The 20080-nt window shown below is 38.6% G+C and overlaps 1 protein-coding gene across 6 annotated transcripts; it reads right to left on the reverse strand.

Moving 5' to 3' along the window:
• Nucleotides 1-8940: 8940 nt before the first annotated feature.
• Nucleotides 8941-19510, reverse strand: LOC117451521 (excitatory amino acid transporter 3-like). Of its 6 annotated transcripts, XM_034089864.2 has the most exons (15): nt 19239-19336; nt 19084-19132; nt 18823-18962; nt 16535-16675; nt 14171-14257; nt 13427-13538; nt 12811-12853; nt 12677-12739; nt 12386-12567; nt 12036-12143; nt 11562-11684; nt 11248-11442; nt 10619-10753; nt 9520-9633; nt 8941-9360 (listed from the first exon to the last, which is right to left on the reverse strand). In XM_034089864.2, exons 3-15 carry the CDS (start codon nt 18938-18940, stop codon nt 9240-9242), a joined length of 1542 nt encoding a protein of 513 aa, XP_033945755.1. In that variant the 5' UTR covers nt 18941-18962; nt 19084-19132; nt 19239-19336; the 3' UTR covers nt 8941-9239. The 6 variants fall into 6 exon arrangements, with proteins under 6 accessions (XP_033945755.1, XP_033945786.1, XP_033945746.1 ...); XM_034089895.2 differs by lacking the exons at nt 19084-19132; nt 19239-19336 and adding an exon at nt 19480-19510 and having other exon boundaries at nt 8941-9353; nt 18823-18951; XM_034089855.2 differs by lacking the exons at nt 19084-19132; nt 19239-19336 and adding an exon at nt 19480-19510 and having other exon boundaries at nt 18823-18951.
• Nucleotides 19511-20080: the final 570 nt, after the last annotated feature.

Below are 20080 nucleotides of genomic sequence, written 5' to 3' on the forward strand. Positions count from 1 at the left end.
ACACGAGTAGATTTAGCCGAGACCTGGCGGAAAATATGTCTCAAAATTCCGTGTGTGTAAAAAGATGATCCGCGAACAGAGATTTGAGATCCGTGAACAGAGAGTTGAGATCCGCAAGCGCATTTTTGGTCCACAAATACAAATGGATTCACAAATGCCTGATCGAAAGTTGTAAATGTTAAAGAGATATTCACTGATCTTTTTTTTATTTGTGAACATATTTAGCGTATTTGCAGATCCGTTTTACACTTGCAAATGTATTTGTGAGTTTGCAAATCTTTTAAATGCATTTGTGGATGTTGTTTTACATTTACAAATCACATATTTACACACAAATTATTTTTATGTTCACACAAATAATTATGAGACATATCTATGCCCATAGGCTACAGACGGAGTTCACTCCATCACGGAGGGGTAGGGTTGAGGGAGTGGTTTGGGATTGGGCCTCAGTGTCAAACTGCCATCACTAGGGGTATGTGAGTAGGCTTGTTTGAGACACATTGCGGCTCGCCTCGAAAGTAGACGAGAGTAGCCGATCGCAGCCGGGGGAGGTGTCAAAATGCTCGTCTTAAGTCGGACAGCTCGGACTCAGAGTCGGCTTGACTGGCTGGGTTTGCAATGGCGGAAATTGCGTTGGCGTTTTTCGTTGCAGATGAAGTGGATGCAATAGAAATCCCACATGTATTGTATGGAGAATGACATGATCTAAAGGGACTGTGATTGAGAGCAAATTAAATATTTGTTTACAATAAACATGAATATGTCATTGTTTGTTGCATTAAAAGACAATACCATTTTTGATTTAAATGATAGATTGCATTTGTTGCAGCCCTTGCTTGCTGCATAAGTGCAGCTGCTAAACTGTTATCTGAAAAATAATTTACATAATTTAAAATCATATCCAGATTGTTGGAATGCAATTTAGTTGTTTACTCACCATTTTGTAGTCTTTGGGAAATGTCTTGTGAGACTCTTACAGTGATGTCTCCCTGTCCATCACGCAGTGTAAGCACCACAAATTCCATTTTACCCACTGTAGACAAAGGTGATCACTATTGCTTTATATAGGTTTGTTAATTCAGTCATGATGAGGAACCACACCAGTGACTGGGTTCCATAATTAGAAATGCTCCTCCCTCTTAATGTTTGCAAAACTGATAGGTGGACAGGCTACAAATGATCAGTCCCTTCAGATCCGCACACATGAAGCTTCATTAGCATGAATTGAACAGACCTGCTGCTGTGTTAATTCTTTAGCTGCCACTTTAAGCTTTATGATGTGAACAACATGGATGTAATTTGATTTAATCTTGCCATTTTAAATGATGTAATCAATAAATAAGGTTAAACCAAATCATTACATTACAACAGATTTTATTTTAATGATTTGGTTTAACTTAAAGATAAACTTTATTGTTATTGCACATATTACAGGTACTGAGACAACGAAATGCAGTTTAGCTTCTAACCAGGTGCAACAAGCAGTGAAGTGGAAAGTAATGTACACAATCTACAGAATAACATATAGAATGAATTGAATGATGAATAAACAGTGGGGTATGAATACACTAGATATACACTAGCAGCCTGTGAGCAGTATGAACAGTGTGTATGAATATGCTAAGATATATAAAGTATGAAAACGGTAAGCAGTATAGTATAAAATATATAGATATTCATTTCATGATGAAAACATTGTGGAACAATGATGAAAAATGGGAATGGATGTGGACGTAAAAACTGACACAAAACAACAAACTTTTGCCAGCCAATTGGAGAGTTTCATCAGCAGCACGTGGTAACAACCACCAATGAGCGCTCAGCTCGAGATACCAGCGAGCCGTTTCCCATCAAGCATTTCGCTTCCGCAGCTCGTGCAGAGCAACTGTGCCAACTCGCCTCGCCTCGCTCTCAAGGCTGCGGGCGTCTTTGTCCCGCGATATTTCAAAGTCTCATGTGGGCGGGCCTCCAGAGTAAGTCGGACAAAATGACTAACCATCATGCAACGCACCAGCAAGACGTTGATCGCAACTGCGCAGGTCTGCGCAGGTCTTGCTTGTCTCAAACAAGCCTAGTTTCTCTTGGACAGAAGAGCATACAGGATGTCACCCATTTTTGTGACGTTCATAGCTAGATTGTGTCTGTTTATATCTACCACCTTTTTGTTTAAACCTAATTGATTTTATTACCCATCTTAAAACTGTACATATATTGGGTCAATAAATCCGTATTTTTGCACCTCACCCTGCACTCCTGTTTTTTCTGTACCCCTGGTCCTTCACAAACAATCATTGGGAACATTTAAAAACATTCATTTCATCATATTAATCATATTACTCATATCACACAATGGTGTGATGTGAAAAGCATTGCTACTTTTTCAAACTTGGTAAACACGCTAGGAGAAAGTGGTTTCATTAGCTTCGTATTGATTTGTAGATGTGATTTGATGTGTTTTTTTTGTCAAGTTTGATCGCCAAAACGATAGAGAAATGTCTTTTTATGCCATAGTGGAGTCTATATATGATACTTTTGTTCAATAAGCTTTTAGCGCCACTTGGTCCGGCCCTAAACAGCTCTACGTGAATCTGAAATCTCAACGTATGCCGTTTCCATGGCAACGCATCCCCCGCCAAAATATCCGATGTTGTTGTAAGTCAATGGAAAATTGTCCAAACACCACCAGACTTCATATGATGGCTAATGGTCCGGCCCTCAACAACTCTATGTCAATTATGGGATGTCATCATTTGGCGTTGCCATGGTAACGCATCCCTCGCCGTCAAACATCATGTTGTCGTAATTCAATGGAAAATCATCCAAACACCACCAGACTTCAGACTATCATCAATGGTCCGGCCCTCAACAGCTCTACGTGAAATCTGAAATCTCAACGTATGCCGTTTCCATGGAAACGCATCCCTTGCCAAAAAATCCCATGTTGTTGTAAGTCCATGGAAAATGGTCCAAACAGCACCAGACTTCATATGATGGCTAATGGTCCGGCCCTCAACAGCTCTATGTCAATTATGGGATGTCATCATTTGGCGTTGCCATGGTAACGCATCCCTCGCCGTCAAACATCATGTTGTCGTAATTCAATGGAAAATCATCCAAACACCACCAGACTTCAGACTATCATCAATGGTCCGGCCCTCAACAGCTCTACTTGAAATCGGACATCTCAATGTATGCCGTTGCCATGGTAACGCACGCATCCCTCGCCAAAAAATACGATGTTGTTGTAAGTCAATGGAAAATCGTCCAAACACCACCAGACTTCAGACTATCATTAATGGTCCGGCCCTCAACAGCTCTAGGTGAAATCTGAAATCTCACCATTTGTCGTTTCCATGGCAACGCTTCCCTCGCCATAAACCACGGTGTCGCTGTAAATCCAATGGACACGGTCCCATCGTCCCCCAATCTTCACTTTTATATCACCGGTCCATGCCTCAACAGCTCAAAGTGAAATCTGAAATCTCACTGTATGCCGTTTCCATGGCCGTGAAACACGGTGTTGTCCTAATTCAATGGAAAAGGTTCCAAACGGCACCAGACTTCATATGATGGCTGATGGTCCATGTCTCAACAGCTCCAAGTGAAATCTGAAATCTCAACGAATGCCGTTTCCATGGAAACGCCCAAAAATACGATGTTCTTGTAAGTCAATGGAAAATTGTCCAAACAGCACCAGACTTCAGACTTCAGACTATCATTAATGGTCCGGCCCTCAACAGCTCGATGTCTGGGATGTCATCTTATGCCGTTGCCATGGCGACAGATCACCCGCCATCAAACACAACGTTTGTGTTACTGCCGTAACTCCTAAATATTTTGTCCGATCGGCCGAGTCCTCGAGACACCTAGACACACGTCGACGTGCGGACAACAGCCTGCGGAACGTCGAAGACCCGCTCAACGCTGCTTGCAGCTTTAATTATTATTATTTTGGAATTATTAATAATATTGAGAAGTGGGCTTACATATGTGGGACATCGCCCCAATCCCCATAGGTATATATAGATAACTTTTAATAGGAAACTCTGTTTGACATATGTTCAAAAAGTGCTATTTATTCAGAAATAGCACATTCTGAATGACCCATCTCTCTTTATTGGTCACTGTTTGTCTAAACAAGGTCTGACATTGATATGTCGGCTGTGGGCGTGGGCCCCACCGACCCCGCACACATCTCAGGGTGCCCAGGGATAGCCACGCGCAGAGAGTCACCAGCAGAAACACAGGTGTGCAGAAGCAGCAGCAGCAGGAGCAGGGAGGCACTCTCTGTGGTGCTGAATGGAGAGCATGAGGCATGAGGTTCTGGTTCTGGTGGTGTGCATGGAGGGGTTTAGTCTGATTGAGGAGTGCTCAAGTGTGGGAGGATGTGTAAGGCAGATGAGGGTAAAAAAAGCCAGTTCTTGCTAAGTTATTGAGTGTACAGCAGGACCATATAGTGTACATCAGGACCATGTGCAAGCCCACTTATGTATATCATATATCAAAGCCAGTTCATGCTAAGTTATTGAGTGTACAGCAGGACCATGTTGACCACCGCATGTTTGTGGAGAACCTGGCGCTAAATCACTTGCAGACGACCTTATTCTGGGTCTGGGTTTCGTACGTAGCAGAGCAGCTCCTTCGCTGCGATCTATTGAAAGTCAGCCCTTGATCCAAGCTTTTGTCGGCCGTGGACGTGGGCCCGACCCCGCACACACCTCAGGGTGCCCAGGGATAGCCACGCGCAGAGAGTCACCAGCAGAAGCACAGGTGTGCAGAAGCAGCAGCAGGAGCAGGGAGGCACGCTCTGTGGTGCTGAACGGAGAGCATGAGGCATGAGGTTCTGGTTCTGGTGGTGTGCATGGAGGGGTTTAGTCTGATTGAGGAGTGCTCAAGTGTGGGATCATACACGAACAACATAACGGGTCAGGGTAACGCAACCCTATTACAACAGAGATCAACAACCTATAACCGGGCCTATGCACAGAATGCAGCTATTCAATACTCATTCTTCTTTAAGAATATGAGCATGTCTACTCAGGGGAGAGGCGGGTGCAGAGGCGATTCACAATCAGGCCAGCTGTAGAGAAGACCCTCTCAGCTGGGATTTGGGCATAAGATGAGGTTTGAGTCTGCGTGATCTGCGTGTAGGGAGGGGCAGCAGCCGTATCATTGGCTACAACTAGTTAGATCTGATGGATTTGGACATAAACGCGAGTGAAGTATAACCGGATGCTAGAGAGAGATCAGCACCTGCAGCTCTGCCCGCTGTGAGGGACCGGTGAGCAAAACACACCTTTAGACCCAACACATTTAGCTATGGCACTGTCGTATACATTGAATTATTCCATTTCATCATATGTAATCAACTTAGGCACCCCTCCCAAAAAAAAAATATTGTCTGCAGTGTTTTTCTCTAGGTTTCTGACTCTGTTTCTGCTAGCTCCATGTGTGTGGGGAAAAGTCAAGCCCTGCCCTGTGAAGCACAAGAGCAGAGCATATTAATGACTGAGTGAAGCTGTAGCAGCGCTCATAGAATGAATATATGGGAAACACTGGCTTTGGGTAGGCCAAAATGATTTATTAAATACATTTTTATTTTTTTCTCCGCCACATTAGGTCTTTCGGGGAAAGAGACAACATTTGTTTTGGTTTCATACATCTGGGATTTTGAGTGTGATACAATACTCAATACTACACTGTACAAGTGTTTGTCCACTGCTTTAAAGTCAAAACTGCTCCACCAATCTGAATCTGCTCAAAGATTGTAGACCAACCCTTTGAGAGACTATATCAATCGACCTACCATAATAACATATGCAGGTTGGCCAACAACCTCATCTCTGACCCTAACCATGTCCTGATCAGCGAATATGAATTGTTACCATCAAATCGGAAAAACTGGGTCCCACGATATAATAAGGTTAGACTGAAGCTCTCCTTTGTTCACCGGTCAGTCAGTCGAAGTTAAATCCCAGGTCAAATGTACGTTAGAGGGTCTCGAGCATGTTGTCTTCAGTGATCATGATATCATGTTTAATGTTTGTATCTTGTCTTAAAAAGTTATCCTTGTTCATGTCGCAAGTGGAGCTGCAACTTCATGTCAGACTTGAGCTGACATGAAGTTGCATAATGTAACGTATTGTGTCGTATGTATTGTAACCCAGCGTAACGCAACACAACGTAATGTCATGTATCGTTACGTTTCGTAACGTATTGTACTGTATCTATCTTAACGTAACGTAATTGAATGTAAGGTGCCTATCGCATCGTATTGTATAGTTTTATATAGTTTTGTATCATGTCCTATTGTTTCGTATCGTATTGTTTTGTATGATATAGTATCGAAGGATATTGTATTGCATTGTTTCATATCGTATGATCAAACACAATACAATTATCACTTCGTCCTTCATAGGACAAAGGGATAATTACAGAAGACCGAAATGTAAGGAAGAGAGGGAAGATATCTGCCAGCTGTACTTGGTTGTTTGAATCAGAGCTCTCAGCTTGGAAATAAGAAACCCCCTTGCATTTGAGCATGCTTCATTGACAACATTGGATTTTAGGGTTGTCCTGTCTCATTGTATTCCATTCTCTTTTCCCCCCTTTTCTGTTTGTTTGTCACTGAGTTTCTGTGTCTCTCTCCTATAGTGCGCCTGGCGTTGTGGAAGAAAGGGCTGATCGGGGGCTTCTGTCTGCTGGCGCTGTCTGTGTTGGTGGTGGTGGTTGTGCTGTGCTTCAAATCCAAGAGAGGTAGAGAGACCTACAGTCCTGCAGCAACTCAGCCCTCATATATCTAACTATGTATCAAACTTCCCTCACCTACTTCCTCCTGCTCCTCTTCTCACCTCTCCTCTCTTATTGTAGGTAAAAGAGAAGCAGCTGCTGAATTGTCAGTGTGAGTTGGCCAAACTACTTGCTTCCTCTGAATGTGACACATACTGTGGAAGTTAGTGACAGTGTATCTAGTTGTATTAGCTTGATAGATGAGGGCCTATTCGTTCGTTTTTTTATTGAAGTCCTTTAAATAACCAAACTGATTGTTTTTGCAATAATACAAGAACTCTCTGCAAAACCACAAAATGCCTTACTCCTGTTTAAGTGAACGTGATTATTAAAAAGGTGAATAGGTGCAGGATGGCAGATATTGTTATGTTGGGTCAGAGCCCTGTCTCCTGACTCAGCAATATTATATAATAAATGTTACTTTTAAACCCCTAAGGAATATTGCAGCAGAAAGCGATTGCGCCATAAAAAGTCTGGCCTAAAGTTAAATGGTGCAGTATTTTCCAACTAGCCAAAGGCCCATTATTCTGATATTAAGATGAGCCTACAGAGGAGGGGTTACGCCCTAAAGAACCATGACCTTTTGAAATATGTATGAAAAATAGATTAATAAATGATGGTAATACAGTACTAGTGCACATTAGTAGTGCAGTTAACTGCACAATGAATATATATTCACTTGTAGAGTTATATAATGTAATAAATAAGAACGGTTGTTGGCAGAATAAAATATGAGATCAAAAAACCTTATCGTTCCCCCACCAGGAAAAATAATAGCAGCTCAAGAGCAAAAAATGAATGCAACAAATAACAGCGCATTCCTTATCTGCAATTCTCCCTTGTACAGATATTTACGTCATTGATATTGAACCTATAACTATCAAATAACACATAGTGTGTAGCATTGTGATTGTGAAAAACAATTTAAATGATATGAATATAATCTATCAATATATATATATATAATTTGCAAATAAATGTACAGGAAAACAGAAAATGTACAAAATCTCCCAAACTTAAAGACCACTGATATGTGCATTATAAGTTTGTATCAGAATGTGTTACATATCGTTTTTACAGCATGCATATTCTTAAGATCATTTTGGCTTGAATCGTTTTTTCCTTGACACCACTGCCCAAGTCTTATTCTGGTTCGTCTGCTGCTCAGGAAACCGTTTGTGTTACCGAGCGTCTTCCTCGAGTATTTTGAGGTTTTGCTCGAGTAAAAATTAGGATTAGCAGCTAAACAGTTAGTATATGGATGAAAACAGTTTAAACTCAGATTTTAATTTATTCAGGAGAATTTGTGTTCCACACATTTGTGCTCCTATTGGCTAGCACTCCAACACATTGTAAGTGATAGGCTAAAGGGGCGGGACATCTCTGAAAAGAGGCAGTATGAGAAAAATTAAGAGCTTTTTGAACATTAAAGCGTGGAGACATGTCACAGTAGAGACACTACATACTAATATCAATCTGAACATGATAAATCATCGTTAACTGAGATTAGATTTCAGACTAAGGTAGATTTTGTAATAAGACCCCAACATAGTAAATGAATCAGATGTGACGGTGTTAAAGGCGGTGCTCTGTGTCAGCAGGGGTCAGTAGAGTACGCTGAGCTCAACAGTGAACCACCTGGGATCAATCACTTCCCTCCAGAGATCCACCACCACCAGGAGCTGCCCGTGGATTAGTGATCGGTCCCATTCCCACCCCCAGCTTCTTCACACACTTTGTTTTTAACTTTTCTACATTTCCAACCTGTTGAATAATTCAACACTACCTAAGCTGTAAATATTATTTTGTAGCAATAAAGGCATTTCCTTGTGTGTTGGTGTGTTTGTATTCGTGTTTAGCAGACCATTACCAAGAGATGATGGAAACACTTTATGATGCTAATGTGTACAAATGCAATTTAAACATGTTTTTATTTTTAAATGCACTTTTTAACATTCATATTCATTTATGACTAGAACCACAACACATTTTAGAGCAATATTCGATATGACTCATGAATAAGCCACATAAGATTTTACTTAAATTATATATAAAGACAGTATTTATGTTTGTGAATGCTATCTAAATATAATTTGTTAATATCAATGAATATGGTGATTATGTTTTTTAGGTATTAAAATACATGACTGCAGCTTCTTTAGTTTTTATTCACCAATAAATACTGAAATAGATCCAGTTCAATTCAAATACATCGATACAATTCAATACATTAATCTGTTACATTAATTACATTCAATATATTTAGTGCAATAACTACAGTAAACCTCTTGCTTGATACAGTATTAAAAACCTTCTACTCAATAAACTAACAACTGTGCCATATACATAACTACTACACTAAGACAAAATAAAATAAATGTGTACTAAATAATCATGACAACAACTTAATGGGATTTTTGTGAACTTTCTCAAGTGTAGTTGTCATCTTAGCCCTCCTGATATTCCAGAGCGCTGAACATGTCTTCCTCGTCCTGGCAGTGCTCCTCTAGGCTGATCTCAGCCAGGAACTGATCCAGGCTGAGTTCCTCATCATCGACGATCTGCACCCTAGCCATGCAAAGCACAAAGAGGTCAGCAGAATAAAAGATATACTTTGGTTTTTAACCTGCTGCTCCTCTCTGCCACGAGACTAAAGGAAGTCTTTACTTCACCTTTTCTGCAAATGTAAAGGCAAAACCCAACAAATAAGACGAGATAGATTTGTACCTTGGCGTTGACGGTCCTTGGTCCATTTCTCCCAGTTGTCCTTTTGACACCTCGTGAACGATTGCCACGCCAATACAGTTTCCCAAGACGTTGACAACACTGTTGCAGCGGTCTCTGAAAGACACCAACAGACCATGAAAGTTGAGCAGATGTTCTGATTTATTTTTGTTTCTTTGATCCATTTGCACTTCAGCTGGCCGACCAAAAGGACAAAAGAATGTTAGCTGGTTAGCGAACCATTCCGCATAAAGCATAAAAGAGATACATAACATATCTGCTAACAGAGCACTTATATACTAATAAAGGACTGGCTTATCTATAGCCAGTTGAGTAGCACTTGAAATACTTGGCTCTATGAAACCTGATGTACTTATATGATTCTGTTTTCTTTAAGGTTGTGTCTTCCTGGTCGAATGCACTTATTGTAAGTCGCTTTGGATAAAAGCGTCAGCTAAATGCAATGTAATGTAATGTAATATCTTAACTGACCATTGACTGTTTAAAAGCGGTCAGGACAAATTTGCTCGGTCAACAAAACAAAACATGCATAAACATTTCAAGAAAACCAGTGGTATAATGTGTTGAAGTACATTTACTCAAGTATGTACTTGATTTTGGAGTATTTGTACTTTACTTGATTATTCTTATTTTATAAGCCAATATTGTACTTTTATTCTGCTGCATTTATCTAACAAAATATATTACTAGTTACTTTACAGATTCTGATTATTCGCCAATAAGAAATATAAATAAAGTAAAATATATAATTATATAGATATTATATATTATCTTAAGGTTAAGATATTCAGTAGTAGTATATACAGTAATTAAAATAAGCTCCACGTTTACTAGCTGTGACAAACAAGTGAATGCATCAATAATCACAATCCAATATTTAAGCGATGTAGCTCTGAATTGAGCTACATCGCACAATAAGTACTTTTACTTTTTGTTATTCAAGTATATTTTAATGCCCATACTTTTGTACTTCTTCTTAAGCAATATATTAATTGCATGACTTGTACTTGTAACTGGTGCACCAGTCAAGAAACAGAAAAGGCAGCTCCAGTCATTTCTACATGACTTGTGTTAAACTTACAGGAGCCATTCTACAATCACCAGAATGGTGGCTTCCTTGGCAGGTAAACCAACGGCCATCAGAACAAACATCGTGGTCATTCCTCCAGTAGCCGGGATCCCTGAGGATCCTATGCTGCACACTCCTGATGTCAACCTGCAGATCAAACAGACACATAGAACTTTACCAAGTCTATTCCTTTTAAATGTCTCATCTTGTACACTTTTAACCAATATTATAAAAATGCTCAGAGTGCACAGAGTGTGTGTCTGTGTGTGTGAGAGAGAGGGAGAGTGTGTGTAGCGAGAGAGAGAGAGAGAGAGAGAGAGAGGGAGCGAGAGAGAGAGAGAGAGTGTGTGTGTGTGTGTGTGTGTGTGAGAGAGAGAGAGAGAGTGTGTGTGTGAGAGAGAGTGTGTGTGTCTGTGTGTGTGAGAGAGAGGGAGAGTGTGTGTGGCGAGAGAGAGAGAGAGAGAGAGAGAGAGAATGTTTAGTGCGAATTATTAGTGCGAATGCATTCGCACTAATAAGCCCCTTTAGGGTTTATTCCAAACACCCTGTCAAGGCTCCTTTTTACTCCAATGTCCTGCACACTAAATATTATCACTTCTTAACTTGCTATGGTGATGATGGTATGATTTTGAGTGGCTTACGTAATAGCGATTAACTGGCCGATTTTCAGGTGGATGTGGTTGATTTGGGTAATGAAGATGGCTGCGGCCACCTCATAAAGGGCAGTTCCATCCATGTTGATGTTGGTCCCGATGGGCAGCATGTACTGAGTGACACTTTTGTCGATCATGAGTCGGCTCTCACAACATTGAGTAGTGAGTGGTAGTGTTTTCACGCTGGGAAACACACAATGCATGCTTCCTTAGTGAACATATTAGAAATGTACATCTCAAAGATATGCTTGCACATCTAATGATGAATGTTGAAATATCAGCTCTGTGGTACATCATCTCACCTTGACGAGCTGACCAGTGCCTTCTTTAAAGCGGGAACAATCTCCTTGATGACGTCATAGGGGTTACATCTCGTACACAGGAAATAGGTCAGAGGCAAAACTATTGTTGAGTGAATTATGTGCCTGAAACACACAATGAATGCACAATTAATATGGAATCATCTGATATAATTGCTGACAGTTTGTCTACACAATGCAGCTGCCGGGCAAGAGTATTAAAACGACAAGACTGTAACAGCAATCCCAGGGTCTCAGGAAGTGAGCCGAGCATGGCTGCCTTCTGCTGCTCATGTGTGTTTTGGTCTGGTTACGTATAACCAGTAGCTTTTGGTGGATACAATTAACAAATGTGTTGCTTTAGCTTACTGTAGCTTGATGACTCGTTAAGGCTACAAGTGAGGGTAAATTAAATACCTGATTGATATATTATTTAACGCAAGGCTACTACTTTTTACCAAAAAAGGTGGAACATACCCAATAATAACCAGTGCCATGAACTTTCCAATTTGAAAGATAGTTGTCACGTTATCATACTCAATAACATAGCTTGTGGTCAAGAACAGCACTCCAACTGGCAAGAAGCTGAAAGATAACAATGACATGAAAAATATGTAGATATTAGTTCAAAAGAAATCAGCTATGTTTTTGTCATTGAAGAAAATGATAAATCAACATAATAATGGATTCATATCGTTGGACGCCAAAACCTGAAAAACGGTCTAAAAGCAAAAGTAACAGGTAAAAGTTCACTAAAACTGTGAGCAGAAAAGGAAGTGGAATTTAACTGTATTTCTCGTTTCATAAGGTTTGTTGTACGAGCTTACCTCAGTATCATGTCGACAATTATTTTTGTGGCCTCGTTGAGGGCTTGAAAGACATCTACAAGGACTTTCCCATCTTTTCCAATCCTGTTGAAGATTATGCGGAATATTAAAGCCCACACAATCAGGCCCAAAATGTTGGTTCCATCGACATATTTGACCAACAGTCGTATTTCTGTCATATTCTGTAACAAGAGAAAAATGTCATAGCAAAATGATCATGAATCAAACATCAACGTCTTTCATGTGAACTTCAAAAAACAATCTTCAACAGTGACCAGGAATTTTTTTTACCGTATCCACGCTAGAATTGAACTCATCCGATTCAATTTCATATTCCAACCTATCAGTCTCGTACTACAAAAGATAAATAAAGTTTTAGCAACATTAATAATACAAATGAGCAGTTTGTCCTAATTGAAGCATACCTGTCTGAAGCTAGCCTGAATCAGGCATTTAGGCGCCATGTTCCTGTGAACAAAAAACAAGTCACACCATCAGTATGTTTGGAAATGGTGAAACAACCAAGGAATTGTGTCTTAATCAAGGACATTATGCAACACTTCTGTATTAAATGACTTAGTTGAATACTCGAATCTGATTTGGGCATCCAGCAGTCTGCTCTTTTCGATAGCAGACAAGTCAAGGGACAAGTGGAGTCGTATCAATCCGCAGAAAGGAGAACAGTCCATTTAAAGGCAGGTGTCTCCTCCATTGGAAAACCCTATGGAATACTTTTTATATATACATTTTTAAATGAGCAGAGAGCATGGAACTTTGGAATTATGGCGGCAAAGCTGTCCCCATTAAAGAAATGAAAAACAAGGTTTCAGGGTGATTCAAACCCCCTCCATAGCCCTGTCAGTTGTTTGTGTTGCTATAACGGCCAGTTCGCTGCACATGATCTGCACTGAAGAACACCTGAAATACTAAATACTAAAGGAGACGATGAATGGATTTGAGTTCTCTAAATGTTTTAGCTGTTTCTGACTTAAAAGCCTTGCTGAACTGAATATGCAGGGAAAGCAGAAATGTTCTTCTCACCTTATGATGTCCATCAAGGAGTCAATATTGAAGAAGGGCTCAATGTCTTCTGGGTCTTCTCCTTCAACAGAAGGAGAAGACCCTGGTTCGAACATCATCACCAGAAATATCCCTGCAACACAGAATCCATGGTGGAGCGTGAGAATCCAAAACACCCCGTTCATGTGAGAAAGAGCACCAGCAGCTCCATTGAACACAATACTATATGCAGGTTTGAACATCATACTGTGAATGATTCATGTTTTTTTAAAGGGGCCTTACTAATTTTCACATTCCTATGTGTTGCCTCTACTCTAACAGTCTCCATGCTTTAATGTGCTGCAGCACCTCTTTTCACCCTCTGTCTGAAACCAGAGCCCAGTCTGCTCTGATTGGATAGCTGGCCGGCTCGCTTGTGATTAGTCAACCACTCAGAGATGTCCCGCCCCTTAGCCTATCATGTACAATGTGTTGGAGCTCTAGCCAATAGAAGCTTCAGGCTACACTACCTTTGTATTTTATACTCAGATTAGGCTTCTGATTACAATTTTACAGGTAACTAGTAATTGTAACAAATTACATTTTTAAGTAACCTTCCCAAACCTGGAAATAAGTCAATATGTAACCTTGTTGATATAGCTGTATTACAACGGTCAGAGTGAGTTCTAAATTGCATATTTACACGCTCAAGTGAAAAGCAAAGGAAAACTTCAAATGCCATGTGCAGCAAATGTGAATAAAAAGAAGCCAAAGTCTTGCTCTTACCGATGGACAAAGACATGAGAGTGGTTGAGAGAAAGTATGCTGTTGCACGTCCAGCGATTACTCTGTGAGCCTTAAAACCAGAAGCACCTGGAAGAAACAACAACATGAGCAACAGGACGCTAAAGTCATGAACAACTCCAGTTCAGGAGTGATATTTAAAACCTCTGTGAGGAAGATAGAGGCACATAAAGTATGACATCTCTAAATAGAAACCATTGGTGTTAGACATGTCAAACATTGTATTATTCACATAATCACGGCTTGTTTTAAATGCTAAACTTCTAAAGTCCATTTCAGGAATGTTCAAACTTTATGAACATTCTAATCCCTCTATGATCTGATACAAAAGCAATAACCTCCAACTATGATATCAGTGCTATAATTCTTCTTCTGGGCAACAACTTATATATTTTATTTTAAATATTATGTGCATGACGTGTTTTATTTTTATTTTTACTTTGTCTCTATCTATACTTTTGCTGTAACAATTATAAATGTCCCCTCTGTGGGACAAATAAAGGAACTCTGATTCTGAGAATTCAAAACTGCAATGGCTAAAAGTTCATCTCGGGTAGAAACTTTATTATTAATTACAGTAAAAAAATACAAAAATACAAAACCTGACAGTATTCAGTTCTTTGAAATGAATCTGCAACTAAAGATTATTTTGAAAATGGATTCATCTGAATATTTTCTCAATTGATTAATCTATAAAATGCCATAGAAAAGTGAAATATTTATCAAAGTCAAAGGTGATGTCTTTAAAAGTTTAGTTTTGTCCGTGTCAATCCCACACTTATTCACTTTATTATGATATGAAGCGAGAAAAGCAGGACATCTCTGTATTAGAGTCTAAAAACTGGCCGATTTTCCATAAAAATGACAGTTCTTCTTTGGAAATGATAATAATAATATAATATGTGTTATAAAAATACCACAGCGTAAACAGATGACAGGATTTAACTGTACATGCATAAGGAAATTCATGAAATAGGTGAAGTTCTGGGTCAGATCATTTAAAGAGGATAACGGGTGTACGAATGAGGGGTTTGAATATGTATTGGGAAAGCTTGAGGGCTCACCCCACACCCAACTGAATCCCTGTAATGGAGTAAAGCCTCATTCACCTCTCATTCTAATATATGGGATAAATGGATATCTACTTCTTTAATGGAAGGTCAAATATGGACATGATAACACATTTTTTACCAGAATAGAACAGAACCTCATTCTTCGTGAAACAATTGTACATTTAATCTGAACAATCCACAGAGTAACACAGTAGACCATTTTATTCTGAACTACTTTCTAACACAGAAATCGTTCAGGTCATTTTGGAGGCGATCGCGTGTCATAAAGGTGGCTCAGTGCCAATGAATGGCAAGAAGGAGAAAAGGGGCAGTACAAGCCTACTATATGTTGTAGCTTTCAAAACACGAATAAGCCTTTGCAAAAGATCAAAGAAGCAGGATGTATTGTTATCAAGATTGTTGAACATTAAACAACAATTCTGACATTTTAAGGGGAGGTTATAATAATGTTTTACTCAGACAAGTAAAAAGTAGAATTCCAGAGCAATAAAAATGCACCATTGATCAATCCATTAAAGGTTGGTCTGATCTAACCAGTAGCTTAAGTTGGCTGATTTTAGCAAACTTTAGGTTAACATTAATAAGTAGGTTTATCGGCAACATTAATCTACTTGTGTTAGTTCTAGCATTTACCATGCTGCTGTAATTGTGACTTGTGGCACTGGAGCTCTTCATCACGAGTTACGCTCTCCTTAATTAAGGGTATTAAGGTTATAGGAGCAGTATGTTCCTTTGAACCCTTACATGTGTTTTGTATCATGTGGGATACAGTCATTTGAGAGGTTGCGTCCATGTGTAAATGGGTGTGATAACAGTGTAATTATTACAGTCTTATATGGGTGTAATATTGGTGTTACATGGCTGTAGTATCTGTTTAATAAAACAGCGGTGTAATAACAGTATAACATGGGTATAATCTGGATGTAATACAGATGTAATAATGGTCTAACATGGGTGTAAAAGGGGTGTATACATGTGTTTAATTTCAATTAAATTAATCATGGGTGTAATAATATTATAATAGGGGTGTAATAACAGTGTAATTATGGTGAGAAATGGGTGTAACTTTGCTGCTACATGGTGTGGTCGAATAACAGTGTAATGTGGGTGTAATATTGGTTTAACGTGGTATAGGGGTGTATTATTGTGTAATATGGGTGTAGTCTTAAAAATAGCAATCAATTACTTTTCCAACATTTTTAAATTGTGAATGCACACAATTGTTCACCTTATTTTATGAGCTAACAGTGTGAGAAATACTGCTGTGGCTTACCTGTTATCAGATTGGTCAGAAGGAGAGGCACGGTCATCAGCTGAACCATCTGCATGAGGATTTCTCCCGGGAAGCCGATGTACTGCTTGTCGTGCTCTGAGATGTGGATGTAGAACTTGAGAAACAAGCCCGCAGTTATACCTGTGAGACAATTTTCGGAGATTTTTTTTAGAAATGTTTCAAAGAAAAGGTTTAAATAGCTGGGAACCGCAATTTAGTAATACAATAATACATCTTTTCACCACTTCAGCCATCCATAATCATTTGGGGGAAATTTGTAGAGCACTTTCAATTCTTCAACAAAGCTCCATTACCATTAAAACCTTATGTTAAAGTCAGGTTAAATGTAGCTCTTGAATAATTATATGTAATTAAAAAAGGTCACATGATTATAGAATTCCTATTTCTTGATCTTTGTTTCCATGTTTATATTGACTGTATTGAATTTGTATGTTTTGGCGTTGGCTCATTTTATGGCTGGAACACATTTAGACTGGGTCATTAAGTTGTATTGTCCATAAAATCCTGAAAATGCCCAAGATTATCTCCGCAACCGTTTTGTTTTCTCCACAACTGAAGATGTTGGATTTATTGTCATAGGGTGGTTAAGACACACGGTACATATTCACATTGAGGAAGCTGGAATCATAGAAGTTCAATTTGTTCTCTTAAAAAAAATACTAAAATTGACAATCGATTATTTTAATAATCAACAACTAACGAATATATCTATTCAACTTTGCAGTTCTAATGCTGTTGGACTGTCCGCTGGATTTATCCATCTGACACATTGTCAATCACTTGAACAAGAAATGTTGCTGTATGCAAGAAAAACCATTAAAAGTGGAACGGCAACAATAGAACTTGGCAACATTTTCATTAAATTACATTCTGTAAAATGTGTAAAACCACTAAAATATATATATAATCATTCTAACCTGTTCATCTCAGTTATGTCAATGACTATGTCAAAATGGATTACATGTTCTTCATTCATAACTGCTAATAATGACTTCTGATGTATCTTCATAAACTGTACTAATGTCATACTATCAGGCAGAATGCCATGACCTTAAAAGTTAAATATTAAAGTGTCTCTTGTTAAACTAAATGGGCGGTAGACATTTGACATGGGGTTATTATTACCATGGCAACTCTTTTAACAGCTCTGTAATGATTTAAATTGTCTACTGGAATTAGATTTAACCTGGAGAGACCATTTGCTACTCTACTACATTTGGAAGCAAATGTTTTACTTTTTACTCCACTATATTTATTTTACAGATTCATTTAGTTACAGGATGGTGTGGTTGCCTTGGTAACAGGTTATTGTTATGACTTGATTATGCAATGGAATCCTTGGGGAAAGAACAATTTCCTCAGTGTTTTATACAGTTTGATTATACTGATGTTGTCATTCAAATATGCTTTTAATATCTTTTACATTTTTTATTTTATTTCATTTAAGGTTTGTTTCTAATTTCAGTAAAAAGCCACTTCTAAAGCTTTAAATGTGTAACACACTGTAAGAACTAAAATATTGCCAAGTAAAACTGTTCTAATATCTAGTCATAATATGTCTTTACACTTGCTATAAGATTTAAGAAGATGAAACCATTTTTTTAAGCTGCTGTGGTATTTGTAAAAGATGGATCATCTTGTTTCAAGAAATGAATCTTACTTGATTTTAATAAACAGTTGTATTGGAAACACTAACACAATAACATCGAAAACGTTTCCAATCATTTCCTGATCCTGGTAAAATATAGTTCTAAATAATTGTTCAACAAATCTTCCCAAGCAAATGTTCACTTGCCATATTGGCAGGTTAAAGAGTGGAAGTGAAAACACCTTATTTTTATTATAATTTAACTTGATTTACGGGCAGCATTTTTCCAGTGCACAGTCTCTGCCCCTGAACGGCACATGCCGTGTCTACATAGACGTTAACCGTTATATAGCATTACTAAATAATAAATAATAATTCATTTATTTTATATAGGCGCCTTTCAAGGCTCTCAAGGTCGCCGTACAAACACATAAAAACAAGATACACAATACCTAACACCAGCATAAGAAACATAAACAAGACAATGCAGTATATAACATATCAAATAAATAAAACAGAGGATGTGTGATGGATAGCGATCAGGGTGGATATGCGAGTGTGAAGAGATATGTTTTGAGGCGTGATTTGAAAATGGGGAGAGAGTCAGTGTTGCGGATTTACTTCGATTTCCAAACAAAATAAAGTTGGTAAAATAGCTATGTAGTTTCTTATCACCTACCCAGGACCACAGCCGAGATAACTGCAGCCAGATAGCTGTTTTGAAGCACGGCATCCCGGCATTTCTTCACTAGGCCCCGGCCGTTTCCGAACCCTTGTTCAGGAACGTCAGTCTCCATCTTCCTACAGTCTGGTTGTTAGCTAAAAGTAAATAAACAGATATTAGCGTAAGCACAATTCTGAAATCATATTTAGATAATTTAATAATAAACATTCAGATTACATTTATAACAAACTGACATATTAACTAAAGCTTACTCACCAACAAGTTAAAAAGAGCTCAGCCTGGCTGTTGGCTGAAACTAAACAAACTGACATTCCAAAATACTTAACTGATGCCAAACATTCAGAGAAAACCGTTCAAACGTTTTTTTTACTGAAATAAAATGTATACATTTGACAGAATAGGTTACTCACCAGAACAGATAAAGTGAGGTCCGTAGCACCAGAACTTGTTTTAGTGTTTTTATTCAAACTTCATTTCTAATAGACCTAACGTGATCTATGAAACTCAACAGATCAGGCTCCATGGCAACCCTGAGTCCCTGACACATTACACGTTATGTTATGTAAAACATTCTCATTCTGTTCAATTGTATTTTCTATGAATAATATCTGTCTGCAAAGTAGTTAATATTGTAATGTTCCTTGTATGTACCGTTAGGGGGCGCCATTGCACCAATACTATCAAGCAGTCATCCTTCCTCCCCTCACAGGTGTTTTCGGTGCTTGTTGGTTAATATCATGTTCGTCATTCAGATTGTCTATTGTAACTTTATTATGTGAACATGACAATTATGCAGGTTTGGGGAGAAACAGATTACATATGGGATTATCTCTTCTCAGGATACAAAAAGGCAATAAAACTGTATCGCTTTGCAGTTACAATTAACATAGAGGTTACTGGTAAATTTGTATTTAAAGGGGATCCCTTGAAGGATTATTACATCATTCATTACATTTTGAAATAAATATAAATAGACTATAATGTCAGACGTACTGCCTGAAATGTATTCTTTGGTTTTTATGTAGGCGATTTTTCTGAGATTGAAGGTGTAGATGCTTTAGATAATTGAAAGCCCAGACAAATGTGTGATATTCGACCACAATAATTGACCTGATTTGACATTCCATGTACGGACTCCTGTTGGGGAAGAACATTGAAATGCACTACAGCAGTGGTTCCCAACCTTTTTTGAGTACTGTACCGCCAAAGCATTTCAAGCCAACCTAAAGTACCCCCTACTACGCAATCAATC

The sequence above is a fragment of the Pseudochaenichthys georgianus genome, chromosome 1, assembly GCF_902827115.2.
Source record: "Pseudochaenichthys georgianus chromosome 1, fPseGeo1.2, whole genome shotgun sequence".
NCBI lineage: Eukaryota > Metazoa > Chordata > Actinopteri > Perciformes > Channichthyidae > Pseudochaenichthys > Pseudochaenichthys georgianus.

What these genes read in the sequence shown, in the direction of transcription:
- LOC117451521 (XM_034089855.2), bottom strand. An exon ending in TCTCATGTCTTTGTCCATCG is followed by an intron (nt 13,539 to 14,170) that starts GTAAGAGCAAGA and finishes TCTGTGTTGCAG; the next exon opens with GGATATTTCTGGTGATGATG. An exon ending in GTGATTGTAGAATGGCTCCT is followed by an intron (nt 9,634 to 10,618) that starts GTAAGTTTAACA and finishes GGTGTCTTTCAG; the next exon opens with AGACCGCTGCAACAGTGTTG.